This window comes from Wickerhamomyces anomalus (genome assembly GCF_001661255.1).
Source record: "Wickerhamomyces anomalus NRRL Y-366-8 unplaced genomic scaffold WICANscaffold_2, whole genome shotgun sequence".
Taxonomy (NCBI): domain Eukaryota; kingdom Fungi; phylum Ascomycota; class Saccharomycetes; order Phaffomycetales; family Wickerhamomycetaceae; genus Hansenula; species Hansenula anomala.
This window is the reverse complement of record NW_017567111.1, coordinates 1,887,958-1,910,671: the sequence shown is the minus strand read 5'-3', so window position 1 is coordinate 1,910,671 and position 22,714 is coordinate 1,887,958. Positions and strand designations below refer to the sequence as shown.

The 22,714-nt window shown below is 35.8% G+C and overlaps 8 protein-coding genes across 8 annotated transcripts; 4 read left to right on the top strand and 4 right to left on the bottom strand.

Annotated features, from left to right (window-relative positions):
* Positions 1 to 205: 205 nt before the first annotated feature.
* Positions 206 to 1,468, bottom strand: WICANDRAFT_28286 (uncharacterized protein; the record flags this gene model as incomplete). The annotated part of the gene is made up of 1 exon (XM_019181468.1): positions 206 to 1,468. The coding sequence occupies one exon, from the start codon at positions 1,466 to 1,468 to the stop codon at positions 206 to 208; it is 1,263 nt and encodes a 420-aa protein (XP_019040602.1).
* A 1,025-nt stretch (positions 1,469 to 2,493) lies between these two features.
* Positions 2,494 to 3,762, bottom strand: WICANDRAFT_29202 (MCT family MFS transporter; the record flags this gene model as incomplete). The annotated part of the gene is made up of 1 exon (XM_019181586.1): positions 2,494 to 3,762. One exon carries the CDS (start codon positions 3,760 to 3,762, stop codon positions 2,494 to 2,496), a length of 1,269 nt encoding a protein of 422 aa, XP_019040601.1.
* A 2,657-nt stretch (positions 3,763 to 6,419) lies between these two features.
* WICANDRAFT_61951 (SDR family oxidoreductase) lies at positions 6,420 to 7,181 on the top strand (the record flags this gene model as incomplete). The annotated part of the gene is made up of 1 exon (XM_019183283.1): positions 6,420 to 7,181. The coding sequence occupies one exon, from the start codon at positions 6,420 to 6,422 to the stop codon at positions 7,179 to 7,181; it is 762 nt and encodes a 253-aa protein (XP_019040600.1).
* Positions 7,182 to 7,300: 119 nt separating this feature from the next.
* On the bottom strand, positions 7,301 to 11,307 carry WICANDRAFT_29489 (MCT family MFS transporter; the record flags this gene model as incomplete). The annotated part of the gene is made up of 2 exons (XM_019181614.1): positions 7,301 to 7,921; positions 10,330 to 11,307. The coding sequence occupies 2 exons, from the start codon at positions 11,305 to 11,307 to the stop codon at positions 7,301 to 7,303; spliced, it is 1,599 nt and encodes a 532-aa protein (XP_019040599.1).
* A 675-nt stretch (positions 11,308 to 11,982) lies between these two features.
* Positions 11,983 to 12,414, top strand: WICANDRAFT_61948 (uncharacterized protein; the record flags this gene model as incomplete). The annotated part of the gene is made up of 1 exon (XM_019183282.1): positions 11,983 to 12,414. One exon carries the CDS (start codon positions 11,983 to 11,985, stop codon positions 12,412 to 12,414), a length of 432 nt encoding a protein of 143 aa, XP_019040598.1.
* A 789-nt stretch (positions 12,415 to 13,203) lies between these two features.
* WICANDRAFT_90825 (uncharacterized protein) lies at positions 13,204 to 15,925 on the bottom strand. Its single transcript, XM_019186263.1, has one exon. The coding sequence runs from the start codon at positions 15,709 to 15,711 to the stop codon at positions 13,411 to 13,413; it is 2,301 nt and encodes a 766-aa protein (XP_019040597.1). The 5' UTR covers positions 15,712 to 15,925; the 3' UTR covers positions 13,204 to 13,410.
* Positions 15,926 to 15,957: 32 nt separating this feature from the next.
* On the top strand, positions 15,958 to 18,963 carry STV1 (H(+)-transporting V0 sector ATPase subunit a). Its single transcript, XM_019186262.1, has 2 exons — positions 15,958 to 16,037; positions 16,179 to 18,963. The coding sequence occupies exons 1-2, from the start codon at positions 16,013 to 16,015 to the stop codon at positions 18,632 to 18,634; spliced, it is 2,481 nt and encodes an 826-aa protein (XP_019040596.1). The 5' UTR covers positions 15,958 to 16,012; the 3' UTR covers positions 18,635 to 18,963.
* Positions 18,860 to 22,654, top strand: TOF1 (Tof1p; the record flags this gene model as incomplete). The annotated part of the gene is made up of 1 exon (XM_019181511.1): positions 18,860 to 22,654. The coding sequence occupies one exon, from the start codon at positions 18,860 to 18,862 to the stop codon at positions 22,652 to 22,654; it is 3,795 nt and encodes a 1,264-aa protein (XP_019040595.1).
* Between the last annotated feature and the right edge of the window lie 60 nt (positions 22,655 to 22,714).

The window sequence follows — 22,714 nt, the reverse complement described above, 5'->3', positions numbered from 1 at the left end:
TATTGAAGGTTTATTTCAATCCCTACTCTATTGCATTATTCCAAGGAACCAATTTTCAATTACATGCTGTAACTATGATTGATGAATAAATTTGCTAAAACAAATCACTCTATGCATTAATTATTAAACTGTATATATACTATTCCTTAGCATCCCTGTATAAAATAACCCAAAAAATCAAAAAAACACAATGTAAATACCCACTCTAAAACTTTTTCGTAAACTTTGAACCAACACAAAGAATTCTTGCAACAGTATAGAATCCTGCGGCAGCAATGGCAGTAATTGCAGAATAGATCATAAAGTTGTTGAAGTGAACAGGGCTACGATCATCAATGATCGCACCACCAATTGGAATACTAGCCAAAGTACCAAATGCAACAACAAAATACATTGTACTGTATCTTTTACCAAAGTCTTCAGTTTTGGAGATTTGCCCACAACAAACAGGTAATAATGAAAACACTGAACCGGTAGAGAACCCCCAAACTGTAGAGAAAGCATAAAGGGCGCCTTCATGTTGACCGAATGGGATCAAAATAATCAAAGTGATGATACCTGCAAATAATAAAATTGTAATGATAACATTGAAACGACCAACACGATCAGCCAAATAACCAGTTAACCAACGGCCTGGAATACCAGCAATGTTGACAACAGTTGTTAACAAATATGCCGTGGACATTGAAGCTCCTTGGGCTCTAGTATAAGATGTGTAAAAAGTTGAAGTTGTTGTGATTGATAATTCTGCAAATGTACAACCTAAGACAACAAACACGAATTTCCATTCTTTAAAAGAACTGATATCAAAAGCTTTTGTGTAACTCATCAGTTTTTGTGTGGTTGTTCTATCAGTTTTCACATGTGGTAATCTTTCTCTAGCAAATACAATTGCAACAATATGACAAGCCATGACCACGAATGAAAAAATTCTTATAGTCCAAGCATAACCAACCTGATCAAATAGCTTTCTCAGCATGATTGGGAACACAATACCACCAATACTACCACCAGTGGAAGCAATACTTGAGAAGAATCCTCTCTTTCTGTTGAAATAATGAGGAACAACACTGACTAATGGTGATAAAGTTAAACCATTTCCTAATCCACAAAGTACACCAAATGCTAAAACATATTGCCAAACTTTTGAACAGTTAGCTGTAGCGAAAAGACCACCACATAATAAAGTAGCACCAACTATTAAAGGAATCTTAGCACCATTTCTATCGAAAAAAGTTCCTGAAAAGATACAACTTGTGAAATTAACAAATAAAAAAATTGAAAAAATCCAAGAAACAGTTGATGATTCCACATTAGCCAATTGATTTTCAGAGATATAAGTTTCAATAGCACCTAATGAGTTTAATATACCAAAACATGGAACTAATCCAAAGCAACATCCCAAGACTGCTAAATAAGCTTTCAGTCCACCTTCTGGGAAGTCATCGATTGAATCATTTGCAAACATTGCATCTTTACCAGAGTTATTATCACCTCTGAATGTTTCATTTGATGATATTGATTCTAAATCTCTTTGGTCTTCATTATTGAAATCATCAAGCTTGATGTTCTTTGAAGCTGTGGATCTCGTTGTATTAATACGTGAGATACGATCATCTTCTTCGTTGATTTGATATGATTGGTCTATTTGGAAATAATCTCTAACCTCATGATCGTTAACTATTGTCTTTGAAGTATCTAATGGTGATTGAGTAGTGGTGAGAGCAATATCTTGTTTTGTGCTCATTTCTATTGTAAGGATTTAGGCTTTAGCTGACAATAAACAAATCCGTGTATGAAAATTTTTATTTAGCCAGTGTAAGTACTTTTGATGATGATATTAATAATAGAGCTCTATGATGTATTTAAGGGATTGTTCAGGGTTTTATATATTCCTTAAAGTTTCACCAGAGATGGGTCATAATTATGACTCTGAAGCTCTGAAGAAGTGTGCTTTTTGGTACTTTAGCTTCAGCCCGACTCTGTTTTGCGATGCCCTTCTATTAACTTGAGGTAAAGAGTATGAAAGAGCGAGTGTGGCCTTGAACGGAAAACACCATTGTTGTGGCGAATTTGCTGGAAAATAGAGAAGAGAAAAGGGTGATGGCCATATTGAAGTATAATTCATCATATACTGCAAATGTTCAAGCAATCCATCGAAATTTACACGTCTTTAATGTTCAATTGAATTCTTCACTTCCCAGAAAACGCGTTGGAAATTTAACCATGCCGCAAATTTTTTTTTATTTTTGGTTATATCCGAAATCTTTAAACGTTTCTTTTTAATTGTCAATAAAACCGTTTGGCCTACGGACGGACCTCGCTTCCCGTCCTAACTAAACCTGTTGAAATAACAAATATCGTTTAGTTGACAGGTGATAGACCACAATTAACATCATCAAAGTATGATGCTCAGTAATTGAGAGCGACTGCTTTGAAGAGAACTGGAACATTGGCAGTTTAAATAAATCCAACAAGTGACGGTATATGTTATTAAAACTTTGCTAAATAATCGTATCTCCCGACAGCGAAAGCTTTTGAGATGGTATAGCATACTGACGAAGCCAATGCTGTAACTGAAGCATAAATAATGAAGTGGTTATATTCTGCAATTGATCTATCACCAACAATTGCACCTGCAGCTGGGACACCTGCCAAACATCCAATGGCAACAATAACATACATCGTGCTATACCTTTTCCCAAATTCTTCAGTTCTAGATATCTGACCACAGCAAACAGGTAAAAGTGAAAAAATTGAACCTTGCACAAGCCCATAAATGACTGAGAATGCGTAAAGAACTTTGACACTATACCCAAATGGTAACCACATTGACAAGCTCAAGACAGCCATCAAAAAAGTTGTAATTATCATCACATTATACCTGCCAAATCTATCAGCTAAATATCCAGTGACTAATCTACCAGGGACACTTCCAGCATTTAATAGTGTAACTAGCAAGTATGAAGAACTCATGGAGATACCTCTCTTTAAAGCATATGATGTATAAAATGTGATCACAGACACAGCAGATATCTCTGCAAAAAATGCTCCCAAGGAACAAAATACAAATTTCCAATCCTTAAAAGCTTTTACATCAAAACTTCTCAAGTAAGCGTTAGCAGTCTCTCTCCATGTATCATTTTTATATTTTTCCCTCTGGTTTAATCTCTCTTTTGACAACAAAATTGGGAACAATAAACACGTAAAGTTAATCAATGCCAAAATTCTAATAGCCCAAACAAACCCAACTAAAACGAAAAGCTTTCTCAAGACAATAGGTAAATAGACACCACCAACACTTCCACCCACTGTTGCAACACTTGAATAAAAGGCCCTCTTCCTTTTGAAATAATGTGCAATTACTGAAACTAACGGTGACATTAAGCACCCATTACCAATGGACGTCAAAACACTAAACCCTAAAATAAAACTCCAAACGTTTTTACAAGAAGCTGTTGAAACCAATCCACAACATAACAATACAGTACCCACAACCAAAGGAACTCTAGAACCAGATCTATCAAAATAGGTTCCTGAAAAAATACAACTCAAATAAGTTCCAAATGTGAAAATACTAAATATCCAACCCACTGTTGATGACGGTTGATCATGAAGTTGATGTTCATTGACGTAAGATTCAAGAACACCAAGTATATTTAATAACCCGAACACAACCATAAGACCCATGAAAGATCCAAACACTGCAAGATATCCTTTAAGGGAACCTTCTGGGTAATCTATATCATCTGGCTGGTTCATTAAACTAACTGTCTCATCTTCTTTATGTGGAACTTGAATATAGCTTAAATCAGGTTCCGCTGGTGTATGAACACAAAGCTCAAGGTCAACTGGTCCTCGCATCCTGAATTTGAATGATTGAGTAGAGCACACACTTCATTCATCTTGTAGACCCTTAAACAACAGGTTTCATGTAATCTATATATTGACATTGTGTCTAATCAAAAAAAACAATGGTTTCTAATCAAGGGATCAACCATTGTTGAAAAATTGAAAACCAAGACCAAGAAGACTCACAATCAGTAAAATCATAGCTTCTAATCGCAATAAACGTCCCATATCGATATGAATGAACCCTTTCTCAAGCAACTTAGGGTAAAATCATGGGGGAAATGCCTTATATGTAAGTGATAAGCTTTAATCACATGGACAGCTGACAAATAATCATGGAATTACTAATGAGATCATTGCAAAATACACTGTGATTTTGTATTTCTCATATAGACACTCCCATCAATTATAGCTTGTCAGTTATTGCGCTGATAAATCAATCAAGGGCCAAGTTTTGGTATAGCTGAAGAGTTGGAAAGATGGACATCTCATACCCACGACACTAAAAACAACTCAATGATGCCATCCATGAATGCTTTAATATCATCAGATCCCAAATCTTAACTCTTAAAGCAATAATTTGCAGGGCTTCAATCATTCTTCCTTCTTTTGTATTAAAAATGAATCAAATGTATTGTTTTCTCAAGAAATGAAAAGTTGTACTAATTTTCAAAATTCACAATTCTCCGGTTGTATAATTATTTCGGCGCCGGAATCCGAAGCCCCCAGAGCTCTCATCGTAATGCGTTGCGACGTACTTTTAGTAGGAATGAAATACGTACTCTAATATTTTTCTCTTATTTCCCTATATATTATCCTGCTTTTATTAGCCTTGTTATATCTTGTGTTTTGGCATGCACTTTTGCTATTTTTCAATTTAGTTTTTTGTGGACCTTATATTCTTTTTTATAACCTGAATACTTTCAAAATTAAAAGTTTCTTAATTTTTAATTTATCTCAGAATTGACGTTGATTAATAATATAAGTATACCTTATGGACTAAATCATGAGGCTAGTGCTATTTCAAATTACTGGTTTGCTATTTAGTTGGAGAGCTATTGCTGGTAGAAGTTTGAGAGCGCGCCGCGGCCCGCGCCTCACAATTGAGGTCGACTCATCAATCATCACAATTTTTTGGAGTGCTGAAGAGCACTTCTCCATAATTTTATAATAATTTTATAATAATTTTATCATATATGTTCATATGTTCATATAGCTTCAGCTGTACTGAGGTGGTTCATATTGTTCATGTGCTAATTATATTATACAGGCGCTGATATTCAGCCAACAAAATGGTAAACCCGTAAGAATCCTCCAAAACCGAGACGTTTTGATTTCTAATATACACGGTGAACAATTTGGTTTCATTATTAATGTCCATTGGTGCCGCAAATAGAGTTGTTCATCGCTGGGAGTATGGTAAAAAAAAAAAAAACATACAAATCGCGTATGGTGAAGTATGGTGTATGGTGTATGGGAGAGCTGAGGCCACCATAGAGGATGGAAACGGTTCATTTTCGGTTTGATTTTGGCCAAAATTCGTGTTCCGAAGCGAGAATTGGCAAACCGAGAGTATACTAATGGAAAAGCGAGTTTCAAGGAATAAAGGCCCAATAACCTATCAGTAGTGTTCTTTAGGGCCCCTTTTATCGATCCCAAGTAGTTCTGGAATGATTCCTCTTTTTGTTGCGAGAAAATAAATGTTTTTCCATCCATGTTGCATTGGATATGGTGGTTAGCAGGGGGGAATATTAAGGCTTGATTGAAGCATTTTTATGAAGCAAAAACATAATTTTAATACATCTACAGTGGTAACTGACTCTTTGAAACAATATTCAAAGTATATTACACATCTGATTGTGTTTATTTATATTACTTTCTATACGTATAAAACTCCAGACTTTATAGTGGAAGAAAGTAGTGTCCTATTCCAAAATTCCCATAGTTAAGGGATTACCCTACTCACGGTTTTGGCGTACTCGGTTTCCAGATGCGACAAAATTAGGCCTATTCGAGAGCGAAAATATTCACGTATTAAATCCGTTTCCATCCTCTAGGCCACCATACTTCACCATACTTCAGTAGTTAGTGAACCGTAAAATAAATGACAGTACTGAAATGCACTATGTGGTGAAGGCCCAGGTTTTGGCTAGCCTTTTTGGTGAGGCGTACACTGTATACTATAGGGGGCACGTGACCCACCATACTTAGTATGGTGTATGGCCATACGGATTTGTATGGTGAGTATGGGTATGGGAGGCCCATTTTCACCATACTGAACAACTCTAGCCGCAAACCGAGAGCACTTTGAACTGTAATGCTATATTAATAGGGGATTTATAGAAGGAGGCACTATGCCTTTTTACAGTCATTGTGATAAGTAACCAACAATAATTTGAAGGGTTTTAATGGAGGTAAGTGTCTTCAAAAAAACCGAAGCCCAACATTTAAACTATACAGGTTTTGAAAGAAAAAGGATAAATATGATGACATTTCAGACTCTAACGTTTTAAATGAGGAACTCAAAGACTCGAAGCATAAACTAGTGTTATACAAATCAATTTAAAATGTCTGGAAAGGTCTACTTCGTCTCAGGTGGTAATCGTGGCATCGGTTTCCAATTCGTCAAACAATTATCATCAAGCTCAGAAAACACAGTTATTGCAAGCGCAAGAGACCCTACAAAAGCTACAGAACTACAAGCTCTAGCTGATGCTCAAAAGAATGTTAAAATTGTTAAGCTGGATGTTTCTGATAAAGCTTCGATCGATGCTTTAGATGCTCAATTGAAAGATGTTGCAAAAGATGGTATTGACGTTTTGATTTCCAATGCTGGTATTGCACAATCAATTGCACCAGCTATCGATTGTGAACAAGAGGTTTATGAGCATCATTATAGAACTAATACTTTAGGCCCAATATTTTTAACAAAAGCTCTTTATCCATATTTGAAGCTCAAGGAAACAAAACATCTAATCTATGTATCCTCCGTTGTTGGTTCAATTGGTGGATTCGTTGAGTTCACAACCTCTGCATATGGTCAGTCAAAAGCTGCTTTGAATTATAGTGTTAAAGAAATTAGCTTTGAACTAGGTGCAGAGGGTTTCACTGCTGTGTCAATCCATCCTGGTGTGGTTGCAACTGATATGGGTAAAGGTATTGAATACTTGAAGGAAGTTAAGCCTGAAGTTGCTGAGTTGTTTAAGGATGTTCCAATTCTTGCACCTGAAGAAAGTGCTAAAGCGTTATTACAAAATGTTGTTTTCAAGCTAAACAAAGAATCAAATGGTAAATTCATTGATTATGAAGGAAACGAACTAACTTTTTAGTACTACAAGTCCGCCATATTGTAATGCAAAACAGTATATATATTTGATATTAATCTATTTATATATTTAATGTAGCCATAACAATAAACCATGAAAAACTTCCCAAAAACAAACTTCAGTTAAAATCTAGCAAAAACTTTTTTCCCAATGCAATAATATCTAGAAATGACATAACAACTGGCACTAGCCACAGCAGTAACAGCAGTGTAAATAATAAAATAATTATAACGTTCAACGGACTTATCACCAATAATAGCACCACCAATAGGTACACCAAATAGTGTCCCAAATGCAATGATGAAATACATTGTACTGTATCTTTTCCCAAAATCCTCAGTCTTACAAACTTGCCCACAGCAGACAGGCAGCAGTGAGAAAACAGAGCCCGAAAAGACACCATAGAAGACAGAGTAAGCATATAACACTTTAGAATTGTAACCAAATGGCATCCAAACAGTCAAATTCACCACAGCGGTAAGAATTATAGTCACAATGAAAACATTAAATCTTCCAACTTTATCAGCCAGATATCCTGTAATCAAACGGCCTGGTAAAGTTCCCGCATTAACCAGAGATACCAAGATAAATGAATCATTAACCGAAAACCCTCTTGTTTTAGAATAAGAGGCAAAATAAGTGATTGAACTAATTGCAGATATTTCAGCAAAAACAGCACCCAAGACACAAAAGAAATATTTTGGATCTTTTAAAGCCTTGAAGTCAAATGAGTTGAAATATGACTTCACTTTCTCCTTTCTCGATAATGTTACCTTTTCTAATAATGATTCAAGTTTTCTCTCTCTGGCAAATGCAATAGAAAAGGACAAGCAAGTGGCAGAAATCAATGCAAATACCCTTAGTGACCATGGAAACCCAACTTTAGGAAACAATTCACGAAACGTTAATGGAAAGGCAACACCACCAACACTACCACCTAATGTTGCCAATGAACAGAAGAATGCCCTTTTCTTGAAGAAATAGTGTGAAATAACGGCAATTAAAGGTGACATCAAGATACCATTACCTAAAGCGGTCATAATACCAAAAGCCATAATGAATTGGATCAATGTTCGACAAGAAGCAGTAGCAACTAGACCAGAAACTAAAAGAGCAGAACCAGTAATCAAAGGTGATCTTGATCCGCCATGATCAAAATAAGTACCTGAAAAGATACATGTAGTATAGGTCATGAACGTATTGATTGAGAAAATCCAACCGACAGTAGATGAGCTCACATTTGAAAGTTGATGTTCATTAACATAAGATTCAATAACACCCAAAATGTTCAACAATCCAAAGCAAGGTACAAGTCCCATGAAAGAACCAAATACAACTAGGTATGATTTCAAAGAACCGCCCTCAGGGAAGCCTTCCGCAACTTCGTTATGATCATCATCTTCATTTTCGGAATTATAAGCTGTTGTTGGATCTTGTTGAAAATATTCAAAATCATCTTTCTTGTAAAGCGATTCTGGGCCAGTACCGACTATGGTTTCTGAGGAATCAATAGCATAAAAATTTGGACGTTGTGCAACAGGATCTGGTGGTTTTATAGGTTCTTGTGGTTGATTTTGTTCTGACATTTGGCGCTCTTGATCTTTTGATCTTGAATCGACAACATTGATAATTGGAGGATCCTGACAACTCTATATATAATAATTTTTCTTCTCAAATTGAAGAGCCTTGTATACTGTAGGAACACCCATGAGGTATGAAGGACCATGTTGAGTTCTAGACATGCTTTGACTTTTGACTCAACAGCGGATATCACAGGGCAAAAATTATTTCTGACACTTTCTAACTAGTAACCAGCACCATAAATAGAATCAAAGGAGTCATAGTCAAGACACAAAGCCACCGTTGTAATGCATCGTTTCTTTTGAGCCTTTCATGTTGGATCTTCGCAACAACGTTAGAGATCTTGCTAAATGCAAATTTGTTTTGACATATTTCTAGCTCATCCAACACTCAGATCACATACACTGAAGCCAATAACATCACAATAACCAGTATTCAACACACAATATTAGTGAGTCCTATTCACATAGAATACACATATATCACAAAGACCACCATTGCCACCCTTGTCCTATGTGAAATTTGTCCATGCGTTTTGTCACCACGATGGTTAATTAAAAAAGTTGCTCAGATCGTTTTTTTTTTTCGCGCCTTTAAAAGACAAAAACCCATGAAGATAGAATTGGCGAACATGGAAATCCATGAGGTTATACACTGCGAAACAAAAGGGATAAAGAACAATCTGGACTCGAAAATCAATAGAAAAGGTGCCAAACTGTTCACAAATGAGGAACATGAGGAAATAGCGTATGAAGGTACCTATGCTCATTATTCGATATTGATTTTCAGTTACAGCAAATTTGTTCTCGGTGAAGTAAGCACCATCCCTATGTAGTTTACGCTAGATAAGTTCAAATAGCCGGAATCTGTACTCAAACAATAGAAAAATCGAATATTAATAAATATATTTTGAAAAAAGTCATAAAGTGTTGTCGTATATATGCATTCTCAAAGGGTGCTCTCAAAATTTGCACAATCTGAACCCAACACAAGCATATCTGGAGACTAGATAGCACAAGATACCCCCAACGTTCAACATGGCAGAGTATATGATGAAATTGTTATAGCTATGGATTGATCCTGTTCCAATAACAACACCCCCGATTGGAATAGCCACCAACATAGCTAAAGCAACAATCAAGTACATAGTACTGTATCTTTTACCAAATTGATCAGTTCTTGATATTTGACCACAGCAAACTGGTGATAATGACAAGATAGAACCTGAACAGAAACCGTATAGACCAGCATAAGCATATAGAACTTTCAAACTATAACCAAATGGCAGCCAAAGTATGAGAGAAACTGAAACACATCCCAAAAGAGTCAAAATCACAACATTAAATCTCCCAAGAAACTTGTCAGCAACATAACCTGGGATATAACGGCCCAATATACCAGTGGTATTGATCACAGTAAGTAGCAAATATGAAGTGTTTTCACTGAATCCTCTTTTAATGGCGTATGATGGGAAGTAAATGGAGCAAACAACCAATGAAGACTCAGCCAAGGCAACAGCTAATGCACAAAAGATAAATTTAACTTCAACTAAAGACTTGTAATCGAAAACATCAAGAATATAGATCTTTATGAATTCTTTTGCAGTTAAGCGTGATTTATCTTCACCTTCAATCTCATGATCAGCTTGAGGTTTATTTGATATCCTCTCTTTTGCAAATGTTATTGCACAAGCAAAGCAAAATAGACAGATGAAAGACAAGATTCTCATAGCCCAAGCAAAACCAACTTTTGGATACAATGATCTCAAAAGTAATGGCATTATTATACCGCCGATCGAGCCACCAGTAGTAGCAATACTTGTATATGTAGCCCTCTTTTTCTTAAAATAATGCGCAACAACCCCAACCAAAGGAGACATTAACATTCCCAAACCAAATCCATTAACAACACCAAACGCCAAAACGAATTGATAAACTGATTGAGCATTACCAGTAGCAAATAAACCAGCACTGAAAAACACAGCACCAATAATCATAGGAGGTCTTGACCCATTTCTATCAAAGAAAGCACCAGAGAATATACCAGATGAAAAAGCAATGAAAACATTGATTGAAAAAATCCATGAAACTGTTGAAGTGGAAACTTGTGCCAATTGATGTGAAGAAACGTAAGCTTCAATTGCACCAGCAGAATTAACCAAACCAAAAACTGGAATTAGCCCCATAAACGACCCAAAAACAACTAAATATGCACTCAACCCACCTTCAGGAAATGATTCAACATCATCATCCAGTAAGAATATCTCATCTTCATTAAGTTCTTCCACTGGAGATCTTTGATCAATTGGAGTCCCCGAAGATTGATGCCATGCGAAACCAGATCCACTAGCCCCTTCAATAGGCAATGGAACACCGGTTTGGTCTTGTAATTCATAAGTTTCCTCTACTGATTCATTCTTTTTGCCAATTCTAACTCCAGTAGTTTGATCTTGTAGTTCATAAAAATCCTTTTTTGACCCTTCATTCTTGACAGCAGCAGTTCTAGGAAATGCAATTGGTGAAGAGGTTATTTTCAAGCCATCAATCATTGTGTCAACTTGTTCTTTACCCTCTGGCGATTTGTTTGGTGAGGTTTGATCGACTCCCATTGTTTGTGGAAAGTTTAGGGTTCTTATAGAAGCGTTCTGCTCGAATGAATCATAATGGTCAAGAGATTTGTCATAAATTTTCAGATAACGCTTGATCGGTGTTAATTACTCTGAAGATGAAGGTTAACTATGGGAAAATCGTAACTACATCAAATAAGGTGTTTTATTAATGGAAAGATCCTTTAAAAATCACATTATATAGTCGTCAGAATGCCCAGTTTATTAGTTATCCAAAAAGTGCTACAAAAATTGGTTATCCTAGGTTATTTATATGCTCATAACCGTTTTGAGCGGTGCGGAGTTGGAACTCCGAACCCGTTGATTTTTTTACGTGTTGAAAAATCAATGAATGTTTCTACCATTTTGACACAATTTCTCTTACTTCAAAACGAACAGATCAAGGCCTTCAAGTATCAATTAATCTTCATAATGTTACTCATTGCTTATTATGCAGATTGAAGGACATTGTATTCACTGCACCCAGAGATTTTTCTTCATTTTGGTGACATAAAGAACTCATGAGACCTATAATTTTGCTTCCAATGCTCACTTTATCCAAACGAAAAATTTCAATCCTCTACAAGCACAATAGCTACACCGATATCAAGCACCAAAATGCCTTTAGCCGGTGCTGTTACCTTAGTTGTTGGTCAGGGTTTGCTATTCTGGTATCTTTTAAAGCTCACCAGGAATGCGAAATCATCATCTGTTTCTTTTTCAAGAGACCACAAAGGTTATTATGATCCAATTGATGTGAATGTTACGAAGGAACTCTTTTTCACTAATAATCCAGGGAGAGTATTTGAAAATACCCCAGAAAAGTTAGTGAAAGGTGGTGTTATGTTTAGGGAATCCACAATCTTGAGTCAAGATTCAACGATTGATGTTGATGATGAAGTTGATAACGCTGTCGCCCCATCAAATTCTGACTATTTGAATGTTATTGAAGATAGTGATGAAGAGATTTTTAATGACGAAGTGTCTTTTAGATCAGATGAGAGTACGCTGGTTGATACTGACATAGAAGACTCATGGATAGCTACTTGAAAGGGTTGCAGAAATTAATAATGAATACAGTTAATAAAATTGAAAGCTCCACATATTTTTCACTTGATTTAACGTCTCTTCAATTGTAACAGTACTGATGAGGTTTAAACAGATTTGTAGTTTTCTAAAGTGTAAAAGTTCCTAGGCTTAAAATTCTCTGCCTAACAGCGAACAAGTGCCTGGGAGACCCCTTCTAGCAAAGTCTTTGCGTGCATGTAACAGGCCTTTATAGACCCATGTTATTTTGACAGAATGGAAATAGATCAATTCCCTTTGTTGACCAGTAGGAACAAACGAACCTGTTGACGTTTCTATTTACTTAACATCACCACAATGGAATTGAGAAACGATGATTTACAACCAGTTACTCTACTAGCAAACAGCTTCAGTGAAGTGCTTCAAACATCAAGAACTAAAACAGAAAGAATTGAAGAATTGTTGAAGAAAATTTCAAAACATACGGATTCAAATACTGAACAACTGTTTCAACCAAACCCAGATAATAGCAATGATACTCAAGAATTAGATGAATTAGATAAACTTAGAAGTGAGAACTTGGAATTAATGATGGAAATTGAAAGACAGAACTACCTATCAAAGAAATGGAATCAGGTGTTACAACAAAATGAAAATATTTTAGAAACCGTCAAAGTTTGGATAAGTGAAAATCCTGATCTTTTAGAGAAAAATACAATCGAGTTAGAGAACCAATATTATGAAATAGAGTCACACTATAAGACTAGTATTAGAGGTTTGGAGTATGAAATCAAACAATCAAGAGAATGCATTGATACATTGCTAGTGATTCTTCGAGATTTTGAACAAGAATTAATTTCAAAAGAAAACAATGTCGGTTACTATAATGGTAAAAGGAAGGAATTGGTACAAGCTATACAAAAGTTAGAAAGACTACAGAAATGACCATTATTATATAAAATCCATTATCCTATACCCTTATACCCAATGATATTCCCCTTGATTAAAATTATTAAATCATTAATTTTGTTTTGCCTTTTCAGTGTTGACAAATGAATTCTTATTGTCAGCTTGTTTCTTACTTTCATAAGATGAAACAGTTGTTTTTGGTAATGGTTGTTCTTGTTGTTCATTGGAGCAAAAGAGCTTATCACGTATCCAATTGGCATACCCAAAACTTGGATCAAACTTCATCCATAAATGCTTCAACCTGTCCACATCAAATCTAGATACAATCGAATACCAACAAATTTCCATCATGTTGTTTTCGTCAATGTTTTCAGAATGTCCATCCCAATCTTTTGATTTGAATTTCAGGCATGCATTAGATTCGGATATTGATTTATCTAATGATTGCACCTTAGAGACAAATTGATCAACACTATCTTCTGTATCACGAACTCTTGTTGATAAAATTCTCAATTCATATTCTAGCCTTGCACTAAGAGCTTGTATGTCTTCCATTTTCATTTTGGCTCTTTCACCGGCTTGTGTTTGAATTTCATATTGTCTGTTTATTGGTTTCACCATTTGATTCAATTTTGCCAACTCATTATGTGATTTTTCGACAGTCTTTGCATATTGATTTTTAACTTTATTGAATTCTTCCGTTGAATGTTGATGAATGTAGAGCTTTGATTTCAATGATTTCACTTTATCACCAAAGTTATAAGGAGAAGGAACAAAATCCCATCTTGAAAGCGAATTTTCCACAAATGAAAAACTTTTTGACCTTTTCATAATGGTGTTTGTAGTTATATTGGACACTCTTGAAATTGGTAAATTTTCGTACTCTATTTGACCAACACTGATTTCATTTCTAATGAATGGGAATGAACATCTTCTCCGAAGCTCATTATTGAATGATTCATCCGTGGTGAGTTTTTTCTTCATCATAATCTGTTTCTTAAATCTTTCATCTAGTTGTTGACAGAGTTGTTGCTCTTGAGGTTCATCTTCAACCTCTTTGCAAGTTTCGCTTTGTCTCTCCTTTGCTCTTTTCTCAGATACATTATCATCTTGTAGCCTTCTTGGAAGACTCCTTATTTTGCCAACACCAGATCTTAAACTTGAAGCAGGAATTCCCCTTTCATGATAATCAAACCCTTTGATATCTCTTATATCACCTTTACCGTACCATAAATATGTTAATCTAGCACTGCAATGGAAATATTTGATCAGTTTCTCCAAATCTAGTGTCAACACCTCAGGCGCATATTGAATGGAGCTACCTTTACCTGAAATATCTTGCACTGTTGACTTCACAACTTTTTTCAACTTGGAGATATCTGTGTTTGAAATTTTTGTAGTAACCCTGAAGAGTTTCTCAACTGTAATTGGATCTAAATACCAAGTTCTTTTCAAATTGTATTGCTTTTGAAATTTACCGACATTGACTCTGAAGCTGAAGTAATTGAAAGGTTCCTTTGGAAAATCAGATCCTGCAATATCTAATCTGAAATGACAACTCAAAACAAATCCTAGTATAGCAGCCACTGTTGTTGGTCCTAATAAACCATCTTTCGGAGTTGTGCCATAATATGCGGAACCAAATAGTCTCCACCAATCTTTAATCTTTTCAACGGTTTTATCACACAGCAATCCATCAACAAAGTTTGGATCTAGTAACTTAAAATCAACAAGACATATCTGTACCAGCATAACTAATTCTTTGACAGCATACATCACATCAACTTTTGGATGTGTTTTGTAAATTTGACGAAACTTATCACCGCTAGCATCAGAAGGTGAGCATAACAACAGAGCAGATCTACCACCACAGTGCATTCTTCTTAAATTGACATTAACTTTGAAATATTCCCAGGTATCCAGTACACAACCACATGGAATTGGTAATAAATTTAAATTTGATGGGAATGATGATAAATTTGTTATGAATAAGAACCCTTCTTCTGTTTTCTTAGGCTTTGCTCCAGATTCTGCAATTTCTTGGAAAAAATGCATCAGTTTATCTGACCATTTGGAGGTATCTAGTGGTAAATTAACTTTCCCAACTTTTATCTCATGTTCACTATCACCAGTGAATGCTGTAATGACAGTTCCATATTTTCTTTCACAAGCCCATTGCTCCACAATATAGATCTCAAAGCCTCTTATTGATGTTATTTCATATTGTGATTCTTGATTATCACAGATAGATTCTAGAGCAATGGTATCTGGGAATAAATATGTAACTTCTTGGTTATCATTTGAAGCACCTTGGATTTGTAATTCCTGGAGATTCAAGGAGCTACCCCATCCCGGAAAATGAGAAGAGGGAGGAGCCTGAAGCGTTTCAGCCTGTGAGACTGAAGGAGCCATTTTATCAGTCACTGTATCTTTCTCCGTTTTGATTCTTGTGTTTGTCGGTATGAATGGTTTTGGTTGTATTCTGTAACCCATAAAGCAGCTGCGGTCAAAACAATTCGCGAATATTCTTGCTGGTGTCTGGGTGTTCGCGAAAGAGTACATGATCCCCCAATTGAGCTTTTTTGGCGTAAATGATACCTGTTCAACTGAAAAACACAGAGAATCAGAAAGGGCCCAGAATCAACACCTGAAGAAAGAGGGAATTGAACAGATCCAGTGAAGTCATTTCCAACTAAGGACTTCCAACTACAAGATGACGACCGAAGAGGCTATTTTCCGTGAGTACCGCCGTTTTGTGCTAATATGGCTTGTGTTTTTCAAAGACTTGTTAGGGGTTTAAGGTTGATTTATTCTCGACCTCTCTCAATCATTGGCTAGCCACAATAATTTCAAATCATACTAACATGCTTCATTTCCAGGCTCTGCGGATATGTCCTTCATTCAATTTTATATTCCTAGTGAAATAGCGAGAGATGTGGTAACTACGCTTGGGGAATTAGGAAACGTTCAATTTAATGATTTGAATGCAGATGTCAGTGCTTTCCAAAGAACTTTTGTCCAAGAAATAAGACAACTAGATAACGTTGAGCGTCAATTGAGGTACTTGCAATCAATTATTGCTAAGGAACACAATTTGTTGATATCTCATGACCCATTATTGACTGTTGCGCAAAGTTCCAGATCGAATATTGAAACGTTGGCTGGTGATATCGATTTACTAGAGAAGCGAGTACTGCAATTAGACTCTTCATATGATGAGCTGAAAAGCCGTCAACATAGATTGCTGGAAAATAGACATGTTTTGAATGAATCTCGGGTGTTCTTTGATAATAACATTGAAGAAAACGTTAGAATTAGTTTAGATCAAGTTGATGATGCCCCATTATTGTTGGAGCAAGAGAGTTTAGAAGCTGGTATTCAATTATCTCACTTGAACGACTTGGCAATGAATTATGTTGTTGGTTCAATACCTAGAGCCAAAATTGATATCTTGAATAAGATATTGTGGAGAACTTTGAGAGGTAACTTATATTTCAATCACACACCAATTCAAGAACCAATCCTTGATTTCCACTCAGGAGCTGAGATTGATAAGGATGTGTTCATTGTCTTCACTCATGGTGAATTGTTATTACAAAGAGTGAAAAAAATCATTGATTCATTGGATGGTAGCGTTTATGATGTTTCTTCAGATCATGAAATTTATGAGCAATCGTTGGCTCAAATCAATGCTCAAGTAACCGATATTGAACAAGTCTTGAATAGCACACACCAAACATTACATACTGAACTTTATGTCATTGCTGATCAACTTCAAATTTGGCAAGCCATCATCAGAAGAGAAAAAATGGTTTATGCTACGTTGAATAAATCAAAAGAAGGTGCTCGTGGTCTTGTTGCTGAAGGTTGGGTCCCAACTTCAGAGATCGATGACGTTAAAAATGCATTGAGAGATGTTGAAGGTGCTCAATCAGCTGTGTTGACCGTCATGGCTACTAACAAAACCCCACCAACCTATCATCGTACAAATAAATTTACACAGGCTTTCCAATCTATTGTTGATGCATACGGTATTGCCACTTACCAAGAAGTTAATCCGGGGTTGGCAACAGTCGTGACTTTTCCATTTATGTTTGCTATTATGTTTGGGGATTTGGGGCATGGGTTTATTGTTTTCTTAGTTGCGTTAACATTGGTGTTGAATGAAAAGAAATTGGCACTACAGAAGAAGGATGAAATTTTTGATATGGCATACTCTGGTCGTTATATCATCTTATTGATGGGTATTTTCTCCATGTACACTGGTGCTCTTTACAATGATATTTTTTCGAAATCTATGACATTATTTAAATCTGGATGGAAATATCCTGATGACTTCAAGAAACATGATACAATCGAAGGTCACAAAGTTGGTGTTTATCCATTTGGGTTAGATTGGGCATGGCATGGTGCTGAAAACAATTTACTGTTTACAAATTCATACAAGATGAAATTGTCCATTTTGATGGGATTCCTTCATATGACTTATTCATTCTTCTTCTCATTGGTCAATTATCGCCACAGACATTCAAAAGTTGATATTATTGGTAACTTTATCCCAGGTTTGGTGTTTATGCAAAGTATCTTTGGCTACTTGTCATTCTGTATTGTTCTGAAATGGTGTCGGGATTGGATTGCGTTGGACAGACCAGCTCCAGGTCTTTTGAATATGTTGATTAATATGTTTTTGGCACCAGGTGTTGTTGATGATAGATTGTTCAAATTCCAGGCACCATTGCAAGTATTTTTAATACTGATTGCTGCTGTTTGTGTCCCAACATTGCTGTTGTTCAAACCTTTGACTCTTCGTCGTAAAAATAACAGTGCAATGGAAGCTGGATATCATAATTTACATGATCAAGAACATAATGATACTTTGGTGGAGGCTGAAGAAAATGCTGGTGACGAATTTTTAATTGCTCATTTTGAGGAGCCAGAGGAATTCAATTTTGGAGATATTATGATTCACCAAGTCATCCATACTATTGAGTTTTGCTTAAACTGTGTTTCTCACACAGCTTCCTATTTGAGATTATGGGCCTTATCATTGGCTCATGCGCAATTATCATCAGTTTTGTGGTCAATGACTATAGCCAATGCCTTTTCAGTTGAAAATCCAGGAAGTCCAATAGCTGTTGCCAAAGTTGTGATATTATTTGGTATGTGGTTTGTGTTGACAGTTTGTATCTTGGTCTTAATGGAAGGTACTTCTGCCATGTTGCATTCTTTACGTCTACATTGGGTTGAAGCCATGTCAAAATTCTTCGAAGGTGAAGGTTACGCTTACGAGCCATTCTCATTGAAAAACATTGGAGAAGAACCAACGGAGATATGAACAATTCCTAAAATAAATAGATATCTTAAAATACAAAAATTTAAGTATAGATGTTGTACTTGTGGAACTGCCATTTTGCAACTGGTCTTTCAGTTTCGCGAATTTTTTTTATCATCGATTATGTAATTTTTTTGGCGACGCGTAACGAATCTGAAAAATGAAAGACCGTGTATCATATCAACAAGTACTTCTTAATCAAATAACGATCAATAGACTCGATTAAAGATGTCTGACGTGGAAGATGAAGCTCAAGTGCCCACATACTCTAATGAAGGTATTGGGCCAACTTTGACCAAACAAGAAGAGGAAAGACGACTGATCAGATCATATATTGCAGTCTTGACATCAGCACTTGGTGGTGTTGACTATTCATCAGAAGAAACAAACCCGCCTTATAGATTAGGTGACGAAGCATTTGCATGCTTGAAAGATATCAAGAAATGGCTAAAGTCATATGATGAGGAGAGAAACACCTGGGAAGTTGCAGTTGCTTGTGCAGAAAGTGGATTAGTTGTGAATGATTTGATAGTTATCTTATGTGATTGGGAAGCTGGTGAATTGAACAAAAATGGCCCTGAATATAAAAAGAAAATGAATGACAAAATTGCTTTGGCTTGCCTTGAACTTCTTGTGCCTTTGACATGGCCTCTACAACTATCCGAAGGAATGTATAAAGGTCAGTTACAACACTATAGTAATTTGAAAAAGCATCAAGTTAATTATAAGAAAAACATATTGAGCTATAGAGGTGGAAAAGTGTTGAAAGCCGTTGTCAGACTAGCTCTTCCTATTATGGCTACTCCAAGAAGTGAAAGATCAGGAAGAGATAATGGTATATTGAGACTGTGTACCTTTTTCTTTAGAAATGTTTTAGCTATTGAACCAGCTTCCATAACCAAGGAAACTTCCAAACATTTGAAACCAAGTGACATTGCTGATAATATGCCATCCGGTGTCAACGCTGAAGACATTAGTCTTGGAGCATGTCTTGTTGCTTTCGAAGAAAATTTGGTTTTCCAGTATTTGTTAACTATCTGTGGATCAATTAATAAAGATTTTGATGGTCAATTTTTGTCAATGGCGTGTCTGGAAATGATTTATGATCTTACTAGAGGTGTTAGGGCCTCCGTTGTTATTCAAGAAAGAAGAAAACAAGTTCCATTAGGAGCAACGCCTCCACCATCTGCATCAACCATATCAACTAATCAGTCAACAACAAGTCTAGGGCTTTCGGATCTTTTATCAAAGGAATCTGAAATGAAAACCAAGTTCAAATCGGTGGGTTCTTCCAGACACAGTAGATTTGGTACGTTATTGTCATTACAAACGCCAGATCAAGGTAGATTGACATTGTCTGGTCAACAAAATTTGTCAGAACGTCAAAATACAATTGCTGCTTTTGATTCTCACAAAAAATGGCATAAAGCTCAACCATTTAGATATGATTCTGATGATAATGTTGTGTTTACAGAAGTTCATCTATCCCATCAACCTAACAAAATTTTGAATAAATTCACCAATGATTTTTTGGATGGTGGCTTCAATCCTTTAATTAATGCTATATCCAAAGATTTCACAAGTGAGTCTGAAGATAGACCAAATACAAGCAAAATTCACTTTTTACTTGTCATTGCTTGGTTTTTGGAAGCTGAGAGACACAGAAATGGTGCTAAAGCAAATAACATTGATTATGGGCTAATCGTTGCTGGTCTTACTGAAAAGACTTTCATTTTAGTGTTCAAGTACTTAACTGAAGGTTTTGATAATAAGGTCTGGTCTTTGGTTCATGCTGCTGTTATTACTTTCAAGGAAATTGTCACAACCACGAATTTTATGGCACTATCTGAGAGTGAGGAAGATAAAGAAATCGCAACAAATATAAAAGAAAGGTTATTTCACAAAAAGCACTATCTTGACCTTATGGCAAAAGTTCCAACATATGCTTATAAGCACTCACCAACTTATGTTAATAATTGTGTTGATTTGGTTGATGTTGTGTTGAAAACTTTGGAAGAATTTGCGAATGAAGACATGGTGTTATTTATTCAATCCAACAGAAAGCAAAGAAAAAGGAAGAATGTCTCAAGAGAGCAAGAAGAAATTGATGATATGGAAGGTAGTGATGGTGAGGAGCTAGAAAGAACAAGTCGTAAATTATCTGCACAAAGAAAGTTTGATTTCAAAAAATATCAAACACAGTTTGTCAATGCTGCAGCAATTGAAACCTACATGGCATATCTAAGCCGGTTTGAAGATTTGAGCGAAAAAGATATCAAAAAGGGATTGAAGTTTTTACACAGAGCTTTTTACATTCAAAAAAACCATGTTGTTTTGTTTCGTTTAGATTTCATGCTTTTGTTGCATAGACTATTATCGGGTGATGGTCTACCAAAAAGATCAAATATCAGAAAACATTTCTCAGAGTTTTTGTCCTATTATATGAAGAAGCTAAAGAAAAGTCTAGATACAACACCAAGTCTATACATTGAGCTCTTGTTCGATAAGTTTCATGATACCAGGACTGAACACTATTTGGGTACAGGTGAGGTATATGTTGAACCAAAGAAGATTAAAAGGGTTACCAAATATGCTCTTCTTAAAGGAGATGAGGATATGGATCTTGAAACTAAAGTTTCCATTCTTGTTGCTGGTCTTATTGATGATGATATGAAGCATCTTGCCGAGTGGGTTGGAGAAGAACTAGAAAAAGCTCTGATGTCTAGAATTCACAACAATATCCCAAGAGAACAAGAAGATGATGAACTTCCAGAACAAAAACCCATTGTGGATTTTGTACTCAAATCCAATGATGTTAAGCTCATGAATTCACTGATTATAAATCCTAAACTAAGATATTTAATAAGTTTAGCTGGTTGTGAACTTCCAAGCCAAACAGGCGATAACTGTATCTTGAAAGCTGATAGCGATACAACGAGATTATCAGAAACTGTTACATACATCAAGATGTATTTGATCCAACCTGTTGCTTTTGATAATGACAAGAACGCCAACGATTTCATCAAAATCAAACAGATTAGAGGAGCCTTTGAGGGTGATTCAGATGATGGTTATAATGGTGGGGGTGATGATGTTTATGGCTGGGATGATGATGATATTGCATTCGAAGTCAAAGGTGAAAAAGTTGATGAAGGTTATAATGATGACATTTTGGATAATCTTGAAGATGCTATCGGAAAAACTGATAGAGCTTTACCAAAAGGTGTCGCCAGATCTAAGAACAAACCCAAAAGAGAAGGAAGAAGAAGAAAATCTGAAAATGCTGATTCAGATTCTGATGATGATGATAGACCAAGACAAAGAGCAAGAAAGAAAAGAAGAAATCGTGGTCCGGCATTACCATATCATGATCTTTCAAATGATGAAGGTGAAGCTGGTGCTTCAAAGAAGAAAGCTCAAGTTAAATCACATGATTATGTTTCTGCTAAGTATGTCAATGATTCAGCTGATGAAAGTGAAGATGAGGAATTCTTTGCCAATGAACAAAGATTGAGAGAAATTTTGATCAAAAATAATGGTGTTTTAGGTGCTGAACAATTACAAGAGTTTGTTAATAGAACAATGAATGGAGCTGCTTCTGAGTCTGAATTTGCTAATGGTAATGTTTACATTTCAGAGGATGAAAAAGAAGAACCTAAAGCAGCTGAAAGAGATGCCTCAGATTCAGAAAGTGACTTGGAAAACTCAATCAATAGATCTGAAGTTTTGGATCAAGGTTCAGACACAGGCTCATTATCAGATGAACAAATGGGTGAACCTACTCAAGCTAAAAAAGCTACATTCGATGAGGGTTCAGATCTTGAGGGTCCTTCAATTGATTTTGGATATGATTTGAATAATGATTCAGATGATGAAGATTTGATGCTGATTGATGAAGTTGCAGTTAATCCACCAGTGCCGTTCAACGATGAGAAAATTAAAGACGAATCTGATGAAGGCGAACCATCTGTTGCACCAAGAAGAAAGACTAAAGTTGTCTTTAGCGACGATGACGATGAATGAAATTTACATAGTGATAGTAAAATAATGAGAGCACTTTTATTTAAAAACACTGAAAATGTA

Coding starts and splice junctions, on each gene's coding strand:
- WICANDRAFT_90825 (XM_019186263.1), bottom strand. CDS start 15,711: ATGGCTCCTTCAGTCTCACAGGCTGAAACGCTTCAGGCTCCTCCCTCT.
- STV1 (XM_019186262.1), top strand. CDS start 16,013: ATGACGACCGAAGAGGCTATTTTCC. Junction 16,038..16,178: donor GACCGAAGAGGCTATTTTCC/GTGAGTACCGCC, acceptor CTTCATTTCCAG/GCTCTGCGGATATGTCCTTC.